The sequence below is a fragment of the Dipodomys merriami genome, unplaced genomic scaffold (genome assembly GCF_024711535.1).
Source record: "Dipodomys merriami isolate MVZ:Mamm:240054 unplaced genomic scaffold, mDipMer1.0.p SCAF_163, whole genome shotgun sequence".
Classification (NCBI taxonomy): Eukaryota; Metazoa; Chordata; class Mammalia; order Rodentia; family Heteromyidae; genus Dipodomys; species Dipodomys merriami.
In genome coordinates, this window is record NW_027202971.1 from 28487 (window position 1) to 51812 (window position 23326).

The 23326-nt window shown below is 42.0% G+C and overlaps 1 protein-coding gene across 1 annotated transcript in view; it reads right to left on the minus strand.

Moving 5' to 3' along the window:
- Positions 1-23326, minus strand: part of Clip1 (CAP-Gly domain containing linker protein 1) — a 58927-nt gene that overhangs the window by 26592 nt on the left and 9009 nt on the right. Inside the window, exons 2-6 of the mRNA XM_070024785.1 lie at positions 20472-20579; positions 8499-8690; positions 4816-5384; positions 2107-2231; positions 1001-1223 (exon numbers count right to left, since the gene is read on the minus strand). Coding sequence (XP_069880886.1) covers positions 1001-1223; positions 2107-2231; positions 4816-5384; positions 8499-8583 — 1002 coding nt within the window. The 5' untranslated portion in view covers positions 8584-8690; positions 20472-20579. The remainder of the gene's footprint in view (positions 1-1000; positions 1224-2106; positions 2232-4815; positions 5385-8498; positions 8691-20471; positions 20580-23326) is intronic.

Here is a 23326-nt window from a genome sequence, read left to right on the forward strand (position 1 = left end):
TAGAGTGCCTGACTGGCAAGCAAAAGACCCTGAGTTCAAACTACAGTACTACCAAAAAAAGAGAGAGAAAAAGAGAAACTCCAGAGAAGCAGGACCACTCTCTTCCCCCTTCCCCCTCCCCAGCAACCTCCACTCCCTTCCCCTAGCCTTCACTGCTGCCTTTCTCTGCTAAATCATCATGGTACAGAAGACAAAATGAGATCAAGGGCTAGAACCTTGCTACCAGAGATCCACAACTTAACTTTTGTCTGAAGCTCACCATCATAAAGAGAGATTCAAAATGCATTTGGAATAGAATTTTGTACTGCCATTTCTGAGGTATTTGCTTAGTGAAGCAGATAAAAGAAAATAAAGTTGAGGGCAGGGGTCAGGTGAAAGCAGTCATTACCTTTGACCCTAGTAAATACCAAGTTAACAAAAAGAATGAGGCACCATTTTAATTCTGACGATTCTATTTTCTTTACTCTAGATGGGACATGGGCAAGGGGATGATGAAAAAGAGACAACTGAACACCACATGACATTTCCCAGCACCGTTCCAGCTCCAGAAGTGGAGGCCCTTCTACCTTCCTTTGGTTTCCATCAGGAGCACTCCACATATAAACTGCTCTCAGGAGATTAGATTGCATGAACATGACATTACATTTCTAAGAACACATCTTTTCTCAAAACACTCTGGTTCCTAAAACTGTTTGAAATCAAAATGAGATGTACATATTGAGGAAACTTTCCTCAGAATTTTAGAGAAAAGAATAACAAGTTACTACAGATTCACCAAGTACTAGTGGATTTTTAACCTTCAGGAATCTACAAAGTGCTACTAAAAACTATTTCAAAAACCTTCTTGATGTCTGTCCGAATTACATTTTTCAAGACTTCCACAGAACTTCATATCTACTTAAGGACCACAATGAGGTCTAGGATAAGCAAAGCAGAACTCTTAAGGATGCTGTGCGTGCCTGGAATGCAGAGAGCAAAGTAAGGAAGAAGGGAGGCTTACTAGTCCTGTCCGGCTAGGCTTGCTGCTCACAGAGGAGGCCACAGAGCTCATGGAGCTGAGGGAGGAGGCAGATGGGCTGCGCTTCAAGCCTGCAGGCGTAGTGGCCATCACACGCCTCACGGCGGCGGCCTTGGCTTTGGCTGGTGTTGTAGAAGGGAAGCCAATCTTGGTCACTTTGTGGACAGGAGCAAACAAGCCATATTTGGGTTGACACTGAAAATACCTTTCAAGAACAATGAGAACAGTAGCAAACAAAATTTAACTTCAAAAAGCTAACAACTATAACCAAGGACTCTTCCACCTTATAACATGTTGACTGGTTTTCTGGAAATTCTAACTCCAAGCTGGGGTTATTATATATTACAATGTGGCATTCACATGTATGTGAATTGACAAATATGTTTAAGAATGGTTTAGGGCACTAATAACAACATGAAATAGACATGAGATTGCTCATATTTAGCTGAAGTTCTATGCCCAGGGCACAAATATTTCTACCATTTGATAAAAGTAAATTAAAAAAAAGTTCAGCCAGGTGCCCATGGCTCACAACTGTAATCCAGATCTCAAGACACTGAGATCTGAGGATCAAAGTTCCAAGCAAGCCAGGGCAAGAAAGCCCATGAGGGCTGGGAAGGTGGCTCAGTGGTAGAGCGCTTGCCTTGCATGCCTGAGGCCCTGGGTTCGATTCCTCAGCACCACATTAGCAAAAAGAAAAAAGCCGGAAGTGGTGCTGTGGCTCAAGTGGTAGAGCGCTAGCCTTGAGCTGAAGAGCTGAGGGACAGCTCCCAAGCCCAGAGTTCAGGCCCCATGACTGGACCCAAAAAAAAAAAAAAAAAAGAAAGCCCATGAGATTCTTATCTCCAATAAACTACTCAGAAAAGGTTGAAGTAGCCCATGGCTCAAGTGGTAGAGGGCTAGCCTTGAGCACACAGAGGCTCAGGGACAGAGCTCAGGCCCTGAGTTTAAAGCTCCACAATTGGCCAAAAAAAAAAAGTGCAGCTCTACAAACACTCATTCATTTCCATTATACACTTGTGGGGGCATCTATTTCAGCACTACCATGTCCAAGAGGGACACATGATGTCATACAATTCCAATCCTACCTTGTTCCAGCAACTGCACCATCATTCTTCCCAAGAGGTTCATCTAATTCCACACCACACCATTCCCCCTTGGCAAAGTCAGTCTCCCCAAGGAATCGGACTACACCAGCCTTAGTGCCACCAACCTAGAAGAGAAGGTAAAACTGAAGAAATGAACATAAACATAATTCTATAGCTTCATCTGTTTTTGTTTGTTTGTTTTCGTTGGTCATGGGGCTTAAACTCTGGACCCAGGCACTGTCCCTCTGCTCTTCAGCATAAGACCAGTGTTCTAACATTTGAGCCACAGTGCCACTTACAGTTTTCTGGTGGTTTATTGGATCTCACAGACTTTCCCTTTCCTGCCTGGGCTGGCTTTCAACCACGATCCTCAGATCTCAGCCTCCTGATTAGCAAGGACTATAGGCATGAGCCATCAGGCATCTGGCTTCATCTGTTTGTTTTTTGTGCTGGTCTCAAGTCCCAAGTCTGGAACTCAGGGCCTGATATTGTCCCTGAGCTTCTTTTGCTCAAGGCTAACACTCTACTACTTGAGCCACAGCCCCACTTCCAGCATTTTTTTTTGTGGGGAGGGGGAGAGGATGGTCATGGGGCCTGAACTCTGTGCCTGGGTACCTGTCCTTCAGCTCTTCAGCTCAAGGCCAGCGCTCTACCACTTGAGCCACAGTGCCACTTCCGGCTTTTTCTGTTTATGTGGTGCTGAGGAATGGAACCCAGGGCCTCATGTTTGTGAGGCAAGCACTCTACCACTGAGCCACTTTCCCAGCCCCACTTCCAGCTTTTTTGTGTGTGATTAGAGATAAGAGTCTCCGGGATGTTTCTGTCCAGGTTGGCTTTGAACCAAGACACTCAGTTTTATCAGCCTCCTGACAGGATTCAAATTTTTTTTTTTTTTTTTTTGGGTCCGGTCGTGGGGCCTGAACTCTGGGCCTGGGCGCTGTCCCTCAGCTCTTCAGCTCAAGGCTAGCACTCTACCACTTGAGCTACAGCACCACTTCCGGCTTTTTTCTTATGTGGTGCTGAGGAATCGAACCCAGGGCCTCGAGCATGCAAGGCAAGTGCTCTACCACTGAGCCACCTTCCCAGCCCAGGATTCAAATTTTTGACTTTTATACAAAAGGTAGTGTTCCATAACTAACATAAAAAAAAAAACACAGGAAGCTGGGCACTGGTGGCTCACGCCTGTAATCCTAGCTACTCAGGAGGCTGAGATCTGAGGATCGTGGTTCAAAGCCAGCCCGGGCAGGAGAGACCGTGAGACTCCTATCTCCAATAAACCACCAGAAAACCGGAAGTGGCGCTGTAGCTCAAGTGGTAGAGCGTTCGCCTTGAGCTGAAGAGCTGAGGGATAGCGCCCAGGCCCAGAGTTCAAGCCCCATGACCGACCAAAAAAAAAAAAAAAACAAAAAAACACAGGAAAGGGCTGGGAAGGTGGCTCAGTGGTAGAGTGCTTGCCTTGCATGCATGAGACCCTGGGTTCGATTCCTCAGCACCACATAAGCAAAAAGAAAAAAGCTGGAAGTGGTGCTATGGCTCAAGTGGTAGAGCGCTAGCCTTGAGCTGAAGAGCTAAGGGATAGTACCCAGGCCTAGAGTTCAGGCCCACGACCAGACCCAAAAAAATAAAAATAAAAATAAAAATAATTAAAAAGAAAAAACTAAGGCAAATGATAAAGAATTAAAAAAAAAACCACAGGAAAAACCCTTTCTTGGTTTTATAATTATATCTCAGCCCACTGTATGGATTAATGAGATTATGTTACATTTATAGTATTAGAAGTTAATTTTCCTCATTTTTTTCTTTTTGCCAGTCCTATGGCTAGAACTCTGGGCTTAGGTGTTGTCCTTCAGCTTCTTTGTGCTTAAGGCTAGTGCTCTACCACTGGAGCCACAATGTCACTTCTGACTTTTTCTGTGATTAACTGGAGATAAGAGTCTGGTGGACTTTCCTGCCTGAGCTGGTTTTGAGCCATGATCCTCAGATCTTAGACTCTGAGTATACAGTATTACAGGCATGAGCCACTGGTACCCAGCCCTGTTTTAACCAAAATCGTATGTACAGAACATAGCAAATTAAACATGATGTAATCTCTTCAAATAATCTGCTGAATTCTTTGGGGGTGAGTCACGTTACTATCAAGACAACTGCTTTCTCCAAGAGGTATTAACAGGCTGTGGTAAATAATTTCAGGTAAATAATCCAGGAAGCCTGAACCAATATAGCAGGAACCCTAAGAGCACTGTGAATGATGACACTGGGGAAATTCTCATATAATAATAAACTGATAAACCAGTGGCTCATGCCTGTAATCCTACCTACTCTGGAGGCTGAAGTCGGAGAATCTCAATTCAAAGCCACCCTGGGCAGGAAACTCTGAGACTCCAATAAACCACTCAGAAAACCCGAAATGGTGCTGTGGCTCAAGTGGTAGAATGCTCTCCTTGAGCTGAAGAGCTGATAATCTCAGGTATGTTAGAATTTTGGTGATCAATAACTTTCAGGAGGAAGGGAAGCTGGGCATGATAGCACACACCAATAATTCCAAACTTTTAGTAGGCTGAGGTAGTTCTAAGCCAGTCTGGGCTTTATGGTGAAGTCCTTGATTCAAAGTGTTTCCTGTTTCTAAATCAAAGATTTCTATTGGGGAAAAAAACACAGGTTGAGAGGGAAAAAACAAAGTAGCTCTGATAAGATAAGTGCATAACTCACCAATACTCTGTCTCCAATTTTGAGCTCCCGTTCTCCTTTCTTTATTGAGCCAGCCTCTGAAAGGTTGGAGATTGATTCACTGGCAGTTTTTGTAAGGTTGCTGATCTGAGGTGTGGCTGTTTCCTTTGCTGTTGGCTGGGATGATTTATGGGCAATATTTGAGGGGGTGGCCTGGGAAGTGGACACCATGCTAGCTGCAGAAGTGGACAAAGGAGAAGCAGTTCTGGATGCATGAGCCATCTGCAAGCCATTGGCTTCATCTTCCGCTTGTACTTTTCTTGTTAACTTTGAAGGTCGGGTAAATATGCCCTTTAAAGGTTCACACTGAAAATACCGAACTCCTGCTACAGAACCATCGTTCTTGCCTATGGGTTCATCTAAAACAATTCCAGCCCACTGGCCTGGTGCAAACTGGGTTTCTCCAAGAAACTGGATAAACCCAGGCTTATTCCCATTCACCCAAACACGTTCCCCTACTCGAAAGTCATCCACAAATTCCTCTTGAGTCTCAGGAGATGGAGTGCTTGAAGCTTTTTCACTGGATATTGTTTTTTCTACTGGAGCTGAAGCTGAAAACAGAAAGTACAGAAGAGTCCATTTCATATTCAAGCAGCCATCCTCTAACTTAAAGTAAAATAGAAAAAGCAATGGCAACTGGAGTAGACAGAGAGTAGTTTTGACTTCTTTTTAAGCCAGGTTATAGAGCAGATAGCGTACTTTCACTACCATTTTCAATGATGTCAAAACTCAATGAGCTAGGGAGTAAAAACTCAATGATTTTGCTGGATGCGAGTAGTTCACATCTGTAATCCTAGCTACTCAGGAGGCTGAGATCTGAAAATCGTGCTTGGAAGCCAACCTGAGCAGGAAAGTCCATGAGACTCTCATCTCCAAAAACTATTCAGAAAAGACGAAGTGGTACTGTGGCTCAAGTAGTATAGCACTAGCCTAGTGCAGAAGAAGTATAGGGGCAGTGCCTAAGCCCTGAGCTCAAGTCCAGTACCATCAAAATAAAACAAACAAAAAATAACAATGACAAAAACTATCAATGACCTTTATCTTTAGGTCAGATTCCACTTCTAACCTGCACATTAGATCCACTGAAATAGGCTGTATTCCAAGATTTGGGCAGTCAGTTAAAGCTGACAATACTTGCACCAGGGACAAGCACTAGTGGCTAATTACTCAGAAGGCTGAGATCTAGAGGTTTGTAGTTTGAAGCCAGCATAGGCAAAAAAGTCTGCCAGACTCCATCTCTAATTAACCAGTAAACAATAGGGCTAGAAGCATGGTTTAAGTGCCAGCCAAGGAAGCAAAGCTAAGCAAGCACTAGACCCTGAGAGTTCAATCCCTGGTAGTGCCTCCAAAAAAAGAAAAATACCCAAACGATTAATGGAAAAGTTAGTGATCAGATTTGAAAGGAGTCAGTGCTGTGGCCCCAGCTGTCATTAGTGCATAATACTGCATTAATAATGATAGGGGTAGAAATCACAGTAAAGAAAAAAGTATAGTACGTGGCCAAATGTCTAGGTAAAGTAACACAACTTTGTACACTCTCTCTACCCTAATAGAAAGACAGTAGTTACAATTTGTTTAAATATCTAGACTGGAAACTCAATCATATAGTCATCCAACAAGAATTTAGTAAATATTGAGTGTTAATTGATGAAGCATACAGTTTTTTTTTTTGGTCGGTCATGGGGGCTGAACTCTGGGCCTAGGCACTGTCCCTCAGCTGTTCAGCTCATGGCTAGTACACTACCACTTGAGCCACAGCACCACTTGCGGCTTTTTTCTGCATATGTGGTGCTAAGGAATGGAACCCAAGGCCTCATGCATGCAAAGCAAGCACTCTACCACTGAGCCAACTTCCCAGCCCAAAGCATACATTCTTAACAATCCTACCATTCAAAAGGCATATCATTATCTCAGGATGTAACACAACCTGAGTTTAATTTCTTCATCTATAAGGGGCCAGTAACATCTCTCAAGGGCTTTTAAAATGAGGATTAAATGAAATACTGTATTTATTGATGCTATACATTTTCAATGAATTCCTGTCTACAAATAGTTCTCATAAAAACAAAGTGAGACAGCACAGCCTGTGCCCTAATAGAGACTGGAATCAAGGAGTTGGAAAATAGACAGGAAAGCAACACACCAGGTAGGCAGGAAGTGATGCTGTACAGGAAGACCTGTCTTGGAAAAAGCCATCAGGGAAAGCCTAAGGCCTCCTGGACTTGTATTAGTGAGCCACACAAAGTTGCAGAAGCCCAAGAAATATAAACAATAGACTGCTGTTGTTTATGTATTCTGAGCCTAAGGTATTTTGTACAGTAGGCTGAACAGACTGAGTTAACACATGTAAAATGTTGAGAATGTGTTGAACTGGCCTACAGCCAGTTCTGTCTGCTTCTCTGATGTCAGTGGCCACCACAAGACAATTAGAAACAACATTTTTTAAAGCAGACTAGTGGTGCTGATGGCTCAAACCTATAATCCTAGCTACTCAGGAGGCTGAGATCTGAGGATCAGAGTTCAAAGCCAGCCCAGGCAAGAAAGTCCCTGAGACTCTTATCTCTAATTAACCACCAGAATACCAGTAGTGGCACTGTGGTTCCAAGTGGTAGAGTGATAGCCTTGAGCAAAAACAGCTCAGAGATAACACCCAGGCCCTAAGTTCAAGCCCCACCACCACCAAAAACAAAAAATAAAATAAAAAACAAAAAAACAGACTAGTGTTTGTTTTCTCTAAACCCTAAGAAGAAAGTACCTGAGGAGTTTAAGAGGATACATAAGAGAGATGAGAAAAAAAAAAAAGTTCATGTTGTAGGGATCAAACACTCAAGTGACTAAAATTGAAAGCTAATTTATGACTAAATTTTTTTTTTTTTTTTTTTTTTGGTCATGGGGCTTGAACTCTGGGCTTGGGCACTGTCCCTCAGCTCTTCAGCTCAAGGCAAGCGGTCTACCGCTTGAGCCACAGTGACACTTCTGGTTTTCTAGTGGTTTATTGGAGATAAGAGTCTCACGGACTTTCCTGCCTGGGTTAGCTTTGAACCACGATCCTCAGATCTCAGCCTCCTGAGTAGCTAGGATTACAGGCCACCGGCACCCAGCTCAAGCAAATTTTTTTAAAGTGATAACCTACAAAAAGATGACTATTCATTGATTAAGACTTCCAGATAGCCAGGTGTGGTAGTACATGCCTGTAATCCCAGCCTCTCTAATGGATAGGCTAAGGCAAGAGGATTTCATATTCAAGACCAATCTGGGCTATGTCACAAAAAGTAAATCTTTTTCCTTTTTTTTTTGTTTGAGAGATATGGAGCTTGAACCCAGGGCCTTAGTGCTATCCCTGAGCTTTTTTGCTGAAGGCTATGCTTTACCACTTTGAGCTACAGCACAACTTCCAGTTTTCTGATAGTTAACTAGAGATAAGAGTCTCATGGACTTTGCTGCTGGCTTAGAACCACTATCCTCAAGTCTCAGCCTCCCAAGCAGCTAGGATTACAGGCGTGAGTCACCAGGGTCTGGCAAATTCTGTCATTCTATAAAATTCATCAAAACTTTGTTCCAATATTTTTAAGTATACAAATTATTATGTAATTGTCTTTTTTCAAATAAAAATTTTGAGTTGAAGTCTTCATATATGAGGTATTAAAGAAAAAAAAAAGCATTACCAGCAACAGGTGTCTTCAAGGCTGTACTTCCAGGCTTAAGGATCTTGGTGGGGGCCTTAAGCCCACTTGGTTTTAGCATACTCATTTTCTCTGTGGGTCAAAGCTGTTTTTCTTTTGTGTTGCCACTATTTTTCCCCAACCATCAATACAACTGTGGGTGTTTCTATGGTGAAGTTAGTTGATGGATGAAATCTGCAAAAAGAAATATATCAAATGATTTTAGATGTATAGAAGAAAGAAAACACTCAGTCTTGGATTTTGAGACCAGCGAAAGCAATAAACAATGGGGCAAAAACTTAAGAGAAAAGACAGCCTCTTCAACAAATGGTGCTGGAAAAACTGGTTTTCCATTTATAGGAGACTGAAACTGGATTCTTATCTCTCACCTTGTACAAAAATCAACTCCATACAGATCAAAGAGCTCAAAGTAAAACCTGAAACTTTACACCTAGAAAAAGTGTAGGAAAAACCCTGGAAGTTACAGGCACAGGTAAATATTTTCTGAGTAAGACTCTAGGTTATTCAGATGATAGCAAGAACTGACAAATGGGACTATACCAAATTAAAGGGTTCCTGAACACCAAAAGAAAAAAAGAATACCAGAACCAGGTAGGAAAAAAATCTTTACAGCTATTTAATAGATAAAGGATTAATATCCAGAATATACATAGACCTTAAAAACTTAACAAGAATAACCCAATTAATAAATGAGCAAGTGAATTAAACAATTCTAAAAAGAAATACAAATGACTAAGAGATACATGAAGAAATCTTTATCATCCTTTACCATACACAGGAGATGCAAATCAAAACTATTTTAAGATTCCATATTATTCCAGTCACTAGGTTCAAACACTATCAGTGTGGAAGTTCAAGATCAGTGTGGAAGCCGGGTGCCGGTGGCTCAAGCCTGTAAGCCTAGCTACTCAGGAAGCTGAGATCTGAGGATCATGGTTCAAAGCCAGCCTGTCAGGAAAGTCTCTGAGACTCTTATCTCCAATAAACCCTTAGAAAACTGGAAGTGGTATTGTGGCGGTAGAGCGCTTGCCTTGAGCTGAAGAGCGCAGGGACAGTGCCCAAGCCCAGAGGTCAAGCCTCATGACTGACCAAAAAAAAAAAAAAAAAGGTCAGTATGGAAGTTCCTCAAAAACTAAAAATAGACCTACCCCCTGTCCCTGCCATACCACTACTGGGCAGATACCCACAGGAGTGTAAATCAATATAGGAAAGAAGAATATCTGCACAACCTCATTTATTGAAGTATTGTTTACAATACCCAAACTGCAGAATCAGCCAGTGTCCAACAGATTAGTACACAAAAAATGTGGTACATATATATCATGAAATACTATACAGTCATAAAGAAAGATAAAATCATTTCATTTGTAAGAAAATGGAGTTGGAGACCATCATGTTGAAAGTCAAATGTCACATTTTCACTTCTTTGTAGAAGCTAGATCTAAAAGTCATGTTGTTCATGAATATATATATATATATATATATGTAAATAAATATGTATATATACACACACAGCTGGCCACTGGTAGCTCATGCCTGTAACCATAGCTTCTTAGGAGGTTAAGATCTAAGAATCAGGGTTTGAAACTAGCCTGGGCAGGAAAGTCTATGAAACCCTTTATCTCCAATTAACCACCGAAAAGACACAAGTGGAGCTGTGACTCAAGTGGTAAAGTGTTAGCCCTAAGCACAAAGCTCAGAGAACTGTCCCTGAGTAAAAGCCCCAGGACCAGCACTTTTTTTTTTGGTTGGTCGTGGGGCTTGAACTCTGGGCCTGGGCGCTGTCCCTCAGCTCTTCAGCTCAAGGCTAGTGTTCTACCACTTGAGCCACAGTGACACTTCCAGTTTTCTGGTGATTTTCTGAAGATAAAGAGTCTCACAGACTTTTCTACCTGGGCTGGCTTTGAATGCTGATCCTCAGATCTCAGCCTCCTGAGTAGCTAGGATTACAGGCGTGAGCCACCAGCGCCCGGCTTCAAGTTTTTTGAATAAGAGAAGAAACTATCTGGACACTGGTGGCCCATACCTGTAATCCTAGCTATTCAGGAGGCTGAGATCAGAGGATCACGGTTCAAAGTGGTTTATCTCCAATAAACCACTCAGAAAACTGGAAGTGGCACTGAGGCTCAAGTGGTAGAGCACTAGCCTTGAGCTGAAGAGCTGAAGGACAACGCCCAGGCCCAGAGTTCAGGCCACACGACCGACAAAAAAAAAAAAAAAAAAAGAGAGAGAGAGAGAGAAGAAACTCATGACTATCTGAAAATCTTAAAATACTCTTTTGCTTTCCTATATCTCTGAGACCAATTTCTTCATAAATTTCAATCCAAACAACCAGACAAAAATCAAATTGTCATAAGTCAGCCATTAAACAGATTTGCAAAACAAAAAGAAATGCCAGCACTGGTGACATGTAATCCTAGCTATAAGATCCTAGCTAGGATCTTGGTTCTATGCCAGCCTCAGCAACAAAGTCTGTAAGACTCTATATCTCAATGGAAGGAACTAGGATATAGGGTTTCCCCGACATAATGGGAAGTATAAAATAGGTGAATTATGGCCCAGGAACATGCCTTAGCAAAAATCAAGACTCTATCCAAAAATAAACAGTGCTTAAAAAAAGGGGGGGGGGGCTGGGAAGGTGGCTCAGTGGTAGAGCTCTTGTCTTGCATGCATGAGGCCCTGGGTTCGATTCCTCAGCACCACATAAGCAAAAAGAAAAAAGCCGGAAGTGATGCTGTGGCTCAAGTGGTAGAGCCCTAGCCTTGAGCTGAAGAGCTGAGGGACAGCGCCCAGGCCCAGCATTCAGGCCCCACGACCGGACCCCCCACACACACAAAAAAAAAGGATGAAAGGTGTGACTGAAGTGACTTCCTAGCAAACATAAAGCCCTATGGCCAAACCCAGCACCACCACCCAAAAAGAAATGCTGACTTGTCAATAGGGTTGTCTTAGAAAAATTATTCATTAAAAGTTTATGTAAGGTTTAGGATGTAGCTCAGTGGCAAAGCGCTTGCCTAGCAAGTGCAACATCCTGGGTTCAATTTCCACCACCAAAAAAGAAAAGAAAAAAGAAATCTATGTAAGATGATTTTATTATTTCCAATGCATTAATTTTTTTTTTTCTATCGGTCGTGGGGCTTGAACTCTGGGCCTGAGCACTGTCCTTCAGCTCTTCAGCTCAAGGCTAGTGCTCTACCACTTGAGCCACAGTGCCACTGACAGTTTTCTGGTGCTTTATTGGAGATGAGTGTCACAGACTTTCCTGCCTGTGCTGGCTTTGAACCGCAATCCTCAGATTTCAGCCTCCTGAGTACCTAGGATTACAGCCATGAGCCACCAGCATGCGGCGTATTAATATTTTTAACAGGAGTTTTAATTTCTAATTCACAAATATCAATAGATCTGAGTGCTTTCCCCACTATTCCTATATTCATTTTTGCTTCACTTTTGGGGTCACAAAGGCTCAGAAGGAAGTCAAGAATCATGTGCCTTTAGTTGAGATATTTAGAGACTTAAATGTCAAGTAAAAAGTTCAGTATATACTGCTTTCATTATTAATGTTCCAGCACTGCACTAGATGCTGAGTATAGAAAGCCTGAGGTTGCAACATATGAGAAAACCAGGTGTGTGACACAGAGTCATAGGAATGCCAGCGTGCAGTAATAGGGGACTTACATACACAAGTCAGGTGTTTCTATAGACCCTCAGTAGATGCACTAGTGTTCACAATGTGCAGCATCACCATCACCAGCAACTTAAAACAAATGAAAACCTCCTATCTACTGAACAAACCATGGCTAGGTCAGCTACAGATTCTATCTAACAGGCCCTGCAGCTGATTCTGATGTTAGCATTTGAGAACCACTGTTAAATTATTGATCCAGAAGTGATGTGAGGGGTTCAATTTCTCAGTTACATGCACATGAACCATGCACATGACTGCCTCGCAGGAGCCCTCCCCACTGCATGCTTGTTCCAGGAGCTCCCTTCACCCTGATGTCGTTCTCATGCTAGCTAGCTTCACCTGTCCACACCTTACTCCAGGGCATGCACAGGCATTCAACTTCCCAACAAAACCTACTAGGTCCTCATGAGTGCAAATCTGTTCATCCTTCCATTGCCCATATACAACTCTGTACATTTCTCATAGCACCCAGAACACTATGTGTGGTAGTCCACACATAAGACTATAAACCTTCTGGGAAGAAACTGTAAGCCAGTATTCTACATTTGCTCTTTCAAACATGGCAACCACTAGCTATATGTATGTACTATTTAAATTTAAATTCGGGGCTGAGAAGGTGGCGTAGTGGTAGTATGCTTGCTTCCCATGCATGAAGCCCTGGGTTCGATTCCTCAGTACCACATAAACAGAAAAAGCTGGAAGTGGCACTGTGGCTCAAGTGGTAGAGCACTCGCCTTGAGCTGAAGAGCCTGAGGGACGGCGCCCAGGCCCAGAGTTCAAGCCCCATGACTGACCAAAAAAAAAAATAATGAATTTTTTCAAAAATGAAATAAAATTAAAACCCAACTAGGTGTAGGTGGCTCATGTCTATAATCCTAGGTACTCAGTTCACTGAAATCTAGAAGGGGCTCATATGCCCCCACACACACACCTTTTAAATTTTTATTTATTTATTTACCTATTGACAATACTGGGGTTTTTAACTGAGAGGCATACCTGCTAAGTATTCGCTCTACCACTTGAGTCACACCCCTGTCCTTTTTTGGCTTTAGCTATTTTTCTGGTAGGGGCTCAATAATTTTGTCTAGAGCAATCTTGATCCACCTATCTATAATCTTCTGTATAGCTGGAATCACAAATGTATATCGCCATGCCCAGCTTCTTGATTGAGATGAGGTTTTGATAATGTTTTGCATAGTCTGGCCTCAAACCAAACTACTCCTAATTTCTGCCTCTTTAGTAAGCTGAAATTAGAACAGTGAACCACAGTAACTGGCATTTTATTGGTAACATGAGTTAGTAATGACCAGCTCAATTTCTCAATGCTCATCACTCATGGCTCTAAGTGTTCCGAAAAAGAACAGCTACATCATTATAACAAAATGAACAAATCAACGCAGATGAAAAAAATCTTAGGTGACTGTATAAGAACCTTGTTTTTATAAAGGCAGTCATAGTGCTTTCTAATCTTGCTTTCCAAATAATAATACTGCAACATATATATAATCAAGATGCTTTATATCTCTGCTTAATGTCATAAAGCCAAGAACTATTTGTAAAATGCTTATCTTTAGCGCTTACCTCACCTCTGAAAGGTTAAAAATAGCACTATGTCAAATAGGAGAGTCAGGGAGAAGACCAGTTTCAAGAAGCAGGGCTCTACCATGACTTATTGAACTGGGCAATCTCTTTCTGCTCTCTTCCTTCTGCTTCTCAAAACAGGAAGCTGTGGTGCTAAACATCAACAGTAGAGGAAGTCTGTTTTGTTTCCTGCATTACCTACCAATTTAGAAGGCAAAGCAAGACCTGAAATAGGCAAAACTTTTAAACCAGATTAATATCCCAAGCTGTGATTTAGCTCAGATTTGGTTTGAATATCAAAGGCAAAGGGGCAAGATACTTACTTCAAAGAAACCCCTTACAAAACCTTTTCTCTTAGGTTTTTCCAAAAGTGTGTGTGGTTATACTTCTTGAAGTGTCAGCTCTTCCTCCAAATCAGGAGGGTAGTATGTAGGAACATTTTATCACAATGTATAAATAACTAAAACAAAAATAAAAATGGTTGGCATGGCTCAAGTATCAGAATAAATGCTTAGCAAGTGTCAGGCCCTAAATTCAAACCCCTAGTACCACTTAAAAAAGTTAGTTTCATTCTTCTTACATAAAGATGTATACTAAAAACACAGAATTTTTATTTTCATTTATTTATTGTCAATTGTGGGACTTGAACTCAGGTCTGGGTGCTGTCCCTAAACCTCTTTGTGCTCAAGGCTAGCACTCTACCACTTTTGAGCCAGAGCACCACTTCCTATATTTAACTGGTTAATTGGAGAAGAGTCTCATGGGGAGTTTTCTGCCCAGCTGGCTTTGAATTACAATACTCAAGATTTCAGCCTCCTGAGTAGCTAGGATTACAGGTGTGAGCCACCAGCACCCAGCCACATAAATCTTTTTTAACAATAAAAACTGATCTAAAACAATATTATTCACAGATAAAATTTTACTTCTAATTGGCACTCAGATTTCTGTAATCCGTGTGTATAGATTAGCTAATTCTTGAAACTTGTGAGGTTAAGAAATAGGGAGTAACAGGCTGGGAATGTGGCTTAGTGGTGGTGTTCTTGCTTAGCATACATGAAGCCCTGGGTTTGATTCCTCAGTACCACAAACACAGAAAAAGCCAGAAGTGGCGCTGAGGCTCAAGTGGTAGAGTGCTAGCCTTGAGCAAAAGCAGCTCCAACACAGTCAGTGCCCAGGCTCTGAGTTCAAGCTCCAGGACTGGAAAAAAATAAATAAAAATAACATTTAAAGTCACCAGGTGGGGGCTGGGAAGGTAGCTCAGTGGTAGAGCGCTTGCCTTGCATGCATGAGGCCCTGGGTCGATTCCTCAGCACCACATAAGCAAAAAGAAAAAAAAAAGCTGGAAGTGGCGCTGTGGCTCTAATGGTAGAGTGCTAGCCTTGAGCTGAAGAGCTGAGGGACAGCGCCCAGGCCCAGAGTTCAGGCCCCACAACCGGACCTCCCCCCCCCCGCAAAAAAAATAAAGTTACCAGGTACTAGTACCACATCCCCCCTCCCAAAAAAAATTGTGTTTTGTTTTGTTTTTTGCCAGTCATGGGGACTGAACTCTGGGCCTGGGCACTGTCCCTCAGCTCTTCAGCTCAAAGCAAGCACTCTACCACTTGAGCCACAGCGTCACTTCTGGCTTTTTCTGCTTATGTGGTGCTGAGGAATTGAACCCAGGGCCTCATGCATGCAAGGCAAGCACTCTACCACTGAGCCACTTTCCCAGCCCAAAATTATGTATTTTTAAAAAAAGATCCAAGTGCTGGTGTCTCAGCACCTGTAATTCTACCTACTTATGAGGCTAAGATCAAAGGAGTTGGTTCAAAGCCAGTCCAAGCAGTAAAGTCCATGAGAGACTCATCTGTAATTACCCACTAAAAAGAGCTGGAAGGGGCTGGGAAGGTGGCTCAGTGGTAGAGCGCTTGCCTTGCATGCCTGAGGCCCTGGGTTCGATTCCTCAGCACCACATAAGCAAAAAGAAAAAAGCCGGAAGTGGTGCTGTGGCTCAAGTGGTGAGCTGTAGAGCTGAGGGACAGCGCCCAGGCCCAGAGTTCAGGCCCCATGACCGGCCCCCTCCCCCCCAAAAAAAAAAGAAAAGAAAAAAGAGAAGAAAGCTCAGGGACAGCGCTCAAGCCCAGAGTCAATCCCCAGGAGCACGCATGCATGCATGCATGCATGCATGCATGCATACATACATATATACACACATACACACACACTCACATGCACACAAGCACTCTCAATCTAGTTAAATGAGGTGACTCAATCAAGCTTGTAATGTTAGCTACTTGGAAGACAGAGATGGATAAATAAGAGTTCAATGCCAGCACAGGCAAAAAGAAGGTCACAAGACACAATTAACTGGGTGCGATGACACATATACAAGGATGCAAAAGTAGGAAGATCACAGCCCAGGCCAGCCCAGGGATAAACTGAGATCCTACCTCCAAGATAACCAACATAAAGAGGGACTGGAGGGCTGGCTATAGTGGTACAGTTGCCTGCCTTGCTTAATCTGCGTATTATACCATCTTTCTCAGCAAAATATAGGGGGCTGACACTACTGTCCAGTATTTATCTACAGAAGCTGAAGAGTCAATAGGGAAAAAAACTGGTACCTCATGGTGTCTGTGGAATCAGGCCAGGCTTCAGCTCACATACTACCAGCAGCTGTTTAACCATCTGGCTGTGAGGTCATGCTAGTGACCTCACAAACAGAAATTCTGAGGCTGCTTTGGGATGTAGTCTCATCACGTTAAAGAAAAAAAGAGAAGGTTCTGTATCCTGGAACCTACAGCTAATGACAAGTGAAATGAACCTTGATCCTCCATCTGAGGTGAGCAGCATCACACTCTATCTAGGCAGAAGCAACAGGTAAGCAGAAAAAAGCCCACGCGCCTAAGAAGCAATACATCAGTAACACATGTACAGAGACTTCAAGTTTCCAAATTGTTGTTTTTGACTTCACTTTATCTGGCTTTTCTTTTGGAAAACTAAGCTGTATTGAATAATTCTGAAAACTGAGTAGGAAGTAAATTATAAGCTTTCCTTGCCACCTTAACATATTGCTAACTTCAATAACCCCAATATTTACTCTACTTACTGAGAGGAGTGAAGATGTGAATGTGTTCATTCTGAAAATGTTAGAAGTATAAGGTCTTGCCATAACTGTGGAATAGCATATACCTGCTAAGAAGAGCCAAAATACCGAGGGTGCCTGGTGTTTCCCCTTCTTCTAAATTTTGGAATTTACAAACCAGTAAAGAATAAAGATTAAAGATACTATTTTTTAATAATTATGACTCCAACCATAGACAAGTATGATGATGAGGAGCTATTAGCATTCACGTAAGGTGACGGTACTCTTCCTCTACTCTTGTACAGATGTTGAAACTTTCAATAATTAAAAAGTTTTAGCAGGGCACTGGTAGCTCATGCCTGTAATCCTAGCAACTCAGGGAAAACTCAGGAGGCTGAGATTTGAGGATCATGGTTCAAAGACAGCTCGGGAAGGTAAGGCCATGAGATTCTTATCTCTAATTAACCAACCAGAAAACCGAAGTGGAACTGTGGCTCAAAGTGGTAGGTCTTCTAGTCTTGAGCAAAGAGCTCAGGGATAGTGCTCAGCCCTGAGTTCAAGCCCCATGACTGACAAAATAATAATAACAAGCAGAATTCTCATCTGCTTTTTTTTTTTTCTTACCACATTTCTTAAAAGTATTTCTCGGCCTCGGGATATGGCTCAGTGGTAGAGTGCTTGCCTAGTGTGCACGAAGCCCTGGCTTCAATTCCTCAGTACCACATTAACAGAAAAGGCCAGAAGTGGTGCTATGGCTCAAGTGGTAGAGTGCTAGCCTTGAGCAAAAGAAGCTCAGGGACAGAGCCCAGGCCCTCAGTTCAAGTCCCAGGACTGGGAAAAAATAAATAAAATAAAAAGTATTCCCCCCATTCTTATTTAAATGTCATGGCTCAAAAAAGTAAAAACAGAAAGCTTGTCTGAGAACTAAAATACCAGGATTCTGTCCCAGCTGCATGACCTTGAACAACTTATTTGCTCCCCACCCCGTATTCTCATTTATAACCAGAGAATACTATTTGTTAATTAACCAATTATTATTATTATTATTATTATTATTATTATTATTATTATTATTATTATTATTATTATTATTATCATTATCATTATTTTTGCCAGTCATGAGGCTTGACAACCCAGGGCCTGAGCACTGTCCCTAAGCTTCTTTTGCTCAAGGCTAGCACTGGAGCTGCAGTGCTACTTCCAGCCTTTTTTGTGTATGTGGTACTGAGGAATCGAACCAGGGGCTTCAAGGATGCTAGGCAAGCACTCTACCACTGAGCCACATTCCCAGCCCCAGATGATACTGTTTTAATTAACACCTCCTGTCTGTTTGAATTTCCCTATAAGTAAAAGGTAAGGATTCAGAAGTGAAAGGAAAGCGATTGAGGTTTTACCTTTGCCAAAGTAAAACTACTCTGAAGAAGGAACCCAAATCAGATAAGATACTTCTAACAGGAGCAGCCTCCTGGCTGAACTGCCCTAAGCAAATCACACTTCTATACCTCAGCTCAGTCCACCCCACCTCTCAGCAGCAAAATGAAAACACTCCTTTATTTACTAAACCTGATAATTACTCAGAGGCAAAAGGAGACTTCAAGAATTTGCAACGTATTTAACCTGCCAGGAGAGGGAGTTTAGCACCAAGCTTCCAGAAATGAACTGGCATGGAAGCTAGGCTTCATGGAAGCCCGGAAAACAGCAGAAGACAGGTTCATTGACTAACCTGAAGACAGCTACAGTCTGAGACTTCTGGGCATCCTTCTATTCTAAAATGTGCTGTGGTCATGAGCTTAATAACAGAAGGAAATCACAGAAGTCTAGTTTGAGATAAAGATGTTCTTGATGCTGGCACTTAAGACAGACTTGAAAGAAAAATTAAAAGCCTTATGTTCTAATCTCCTCTCCCTGGATTTGAGAAGTTCATTCACAGCTTACTCTATTCCCTTAAGTCATGGTTATATAAGTGTCTGCTGTATGCTGTGTCATTTGCTGTCCCCCACTCCTGTGTTAGGAGTAACCTGAGCTGTTTGGCCTCAGACACTGAAAACACTTGCACAATACTGGGTAGTTTTCCAACCACAAAAGAAAAGTAAATTATTCTATTTGTTTTTCTTCTTTTAATTTCATTTATAATCACTTTTCTAAATATACAGAAATGTCTGAAAGAATTGAAAATATTTACATATTTTCTTTTCAGAAATTGATCTAAAAAAGATTAGGTATTTCATCTTTACAAGTGGACTACCAAAATCCAATAAGCTCACAGGCCCTCTTTGGCCAATTTAAAAACATCTCCATTTTAACAGAAAGAAGCAGAGCATTGATGGCTGTGCTTATCATCACAGCTATACTGGGAAGTCTAACATAGGTAGTAGATTGTAGTCCAGTTACAAAAAAAAAAGCTGGGCACTAGTGGCTCACCTCCCATAATCTTAGCTACTCAGGAGGCTGAGATCTGAGGAACAGGTTTGAAGCCAAAGGTTCAGAAAAGGCCCTGAGAAGCTTATTGCTAATTAATATGCACAAAAAGCTGAAGAGAGGGTTTGGCTCAAGTGGTAGAGTACCAGACTTGAGCTGAAAAGCAAGTGAGAACCTGTGTTCAAGCCCCAGCATCAGCACGCACACACACAAGTGCGTGTACATACACATGGCACACGCATGCACACAAAAAAGGAAGGATAAAGGAAGAACTAGATATGACAGTAATGCCATGAGGCAGAATCCAGTTAGATGCTGGATTCTGTATGGAAACTCTGTCCAAAAAAAAAAAAAAAAAAAAAAGGTAGAAATAAAAGGATTTCTGGCCGGGCGCTGGTGGCTCACGCCTGTAATCCTAGCTACTCAGGAGGCTGAGATCTGAGGATCACGGTTCAAAGCCAGCCTGGGCAGGAGAGACCGTGAGACTCCTATCTCCAATAAAACCACCAGAAAACCGGAAGTGGCGCTGTAGCTCAAGTGGTAGAGCGCTCGCCTTGAGCTGAAGAGCTAAGGGACAACGCCCAGGCCCAGAGTTCAAGCCCCACGACCGACAAAAAAAAAAAAAAAAGGATTTCTGGCCAGGCACTGGTGTCTCACGCCTGTAATCCTAGCTACTCAGAAGGATGAGATATGAGGATCACGGTTCAAAGCCAGCCTGGACAGGAAAGTCACAAGACACTTACCTCCAATTAACCACCAGAAAATCAGAAGTGGCACTCTGGCTCAACTGGTAAGAGTGCTCACCTTGAGCTAAATTGTTCAGGGACAGCACGCAGGCCCAGAATTCAGGCCCCATGACTGACACACACAAAAAAAGAAGATTTCTGTTCATGGCCAGCCTAGATAAAGTATGAGTCCCTATATGAAAAACTAAAGCAAAAAAGGTTGGGGGCATAATTCAAGCATAGACTGCTTGTCTAGCAAGAATAAGGCCACTAGTTCAAATCCCATACTGCCCTTTCCTTTACAAAAGAAGGAAAAAAGATAAATGGGAGGTATAGATAAAACTAAAATATAAGAGAAGCCACAAAAGTACCAAGCATGTGTTCATACTTTCATTCAGCTCAATATCTATGATGTTTATTGTCTTTACCAGATTTACTTATACCAACCCTAATGAGTCAAGTGTCAGAATAAGAGTACTCACAGCTATCTTCAAAAACATGGTTCTCAATGAAGCACAGTGGCTCACATCTGTAAATCCAGCTACTCAGGAAGCAGAGATCCAGAGGATAGCGTTCAAAAAACCCTCTATCTGAAAAATAAAGCAAAATAGGGCTAGGGACATAGCTCAAGTGGTAGACCACCACCCTAGCGAGCACAAAGCCTTGAGTTCAAACCCCAGTTTTACACACAGAAACATGGTTTTCAACATCTGTATTTGCCACAATGGAAGGTCCTTTTTAATTTATGATCATTGTGTCATGAAAAAAGTAAGTTCCTAAATGTTTACTGAATAACAAAGCCATGCACCGTTCTTTTTTCAGCCTACTGTCAAGACAGTAACAAAATTAAAAATTGTTAGCATGCTTCCTGAAGCCATAGTCAGCTCTTTAACTAAAGGCAAGCGCTCTACCACTTGAGCTACAGCACCATTTCCAGCTTTTTCTGTTTATGTGGTGCTTAGGAATCGAACCCAGGGCCTCATGCATGCAAAGCAAGCACTCTACAACTGAGCCACCTTCCCAGCCTCACTGGTGTTTTTTTACATATAAATATGTATGTACATTTCATACCAAGCCATAACTTTTTTTTTTTTTTTTTGGCCAGTCATGGGGCTTGAGATCAGAGACTGGGCGCTATCCCTGAACTTCTGTGCTCAAGGTTAAACCCTACTACCACTTTGAGGCCACAGTTCCATTTCCAGTTTTCTGATAGTTAAAAATGGAGATAAGATTCTCACAGACTTTCCCACTCAGTCTCCTAAGTAGCTAGGATTACAGACATGAGCCACTAGAGTCCAGCATCTATAACTTTTTAGAAGGCCAAATTATTAAGATTTAAAAAGTCAACTGCTAGCTGGGCGCCGGTGGCTCACACCTGTAATCCTAAATACTCAGGGGGCTGAGATCTGAGGATCATGGTTCAAAGCCAGCCTGGGCAGAAAAGTCCATGAGACTCTTATCTCTAATAAACCACCAGAAAACTGGAAGTGGCACTGTAGCACAAGGGATGGAGCACTAGCCTTGAGCTGAAGAGCTGAGGGACAGCTCCTAGGCCCAGAGTTCAAGCCCAACAATCGACTCCGCCCCCCCCCCCAAAAGTCAACTGCTAATCATTAGCAAGGCTAAAGTACAAAATATAAGTAAATAATGTAGCTTCTGTTTAAAAGGATCAATGTGAAAAGCTTGCCTAGACACTAAAGGACTGACAGGAGCCAGTGAGAGTCTCAAAATTAATTGGCTCTTTAATTCAAAAGGTATTACAAGGAAATGTGCCTTCCAGTTTCTATCTGAGCCCTTACAGAGCAATTTATAAAATTAACCTGTCAGCATTAAGTGTTGGTTGGAGAATATCATATAATAAGATACTGACAGTAAATAGAAAGTTTTATAATATCCTTTCATCAAAGCCAATAGTAGTAGTAATCCTTTGAAAAATTATATTGTGCTTGAAAATTACATGTTTTTTAAATGTAATGTGTACTACCCAGTACAGAGTACAAGTTGTACCCACAGCAGTTTAAAAAAGACAGGAGAGAGAGTTAAAAACCAAGCCAGGCAGAGGGCTGGGATATTAGACAATTTTTTTAAAAGATGGAACTCTCTGCTATGATGCAACTGCCTGTGATTATGAATGTCTGCACAGCTCAGCTGGAGGAAGATTTATTTTATGTTCCTGTGGCTTAACATACACAAGTTCTTCCATCTGCAAAGGAATTTAAAAGAAAAGAAAAAAAGGAGTATGTAAGCTGAATAATTTGAGCTTTTCTGCTTTCTTTCACAACATTCTACAAAATTCCTGTGACTTTGTAACGCTAATGTTTATCACTGGCTTGGAAACAGATCTTAAAAGGGATTAAAATGACTAGGCCTGGTTAGTATCTCCCTAAAGAACTTACTAGGTCCGCAGCAGTCAATTATACTAATGTGTAAAAGGGAACAATGTGCTTATTATAGCAATATAAAATTTTAGACTCAGAAGAGACCTTAGCAATCTAGTTCAACTTCATCATTTTACCACTGAAGACACTGATTCTAAAAGTGAAATCACTTGGGAAGGTCACAGTTACTTGAGAGTCTAGTCTAGGATTGAAACCTTCATGTGTAGATTAAGGATTCTTGACCCTAAAGTACACTAACATCAATACTAACACCAAGTTTCTGATCTGTTCTAACTGAGAGAGATGAAGAGACACACCTTTAGCTCTACCACTTTAACCACAGAGCCACTTGTGTCTTTTTCTGTTGATGTGGTGCTGAAGAATGGAACCCAAGAGCTCATGCATATGAGGCAAGCACTCTACCACTGGGCCACCTTCCCAGCCCTCCTTTTTTTTTTTTTTTTGCCAGTTCTGGGGCTTGGACTCAGGGCCTAGGCGCTGCCCCTGAGCTTTTTTTGCTCAAGGCTAGCACTCTACCACTTGAGCCACAGTGCCACTTCCTCTTTTTTCTGTGTATGTGGTACTGAGTAATCAAACCCAGCTAGCACTCTAAGCCACATTCCCATCCCTGAAGAGACACTTGAGGCACAGTAACACTAACTTCCCTTTCCAACCTTCCATAGGAAGGCATATTGCTGCCTGCCCTTAAACAGTCACATGTGCAAAAGCACACCAACTGCTTGTTCTGAACAAGAAAAGGTCACAGAAAATTCAGAATAATCAGTCTCTTTCCTTTCTCTCTTTCTCCCTCCTCACCTTGTGCCAGTATTGGAGCCGGAACTCAGAGCCTAAGCACAGTCCATTAGCTTTTTTATTTTTTATTTTTTGCTCAAGGCTGGTTTGAGGCATAGCTACACTTCCTGCTTTTTGCTGCTTAATTAAAGATAGTCTCATAGAAT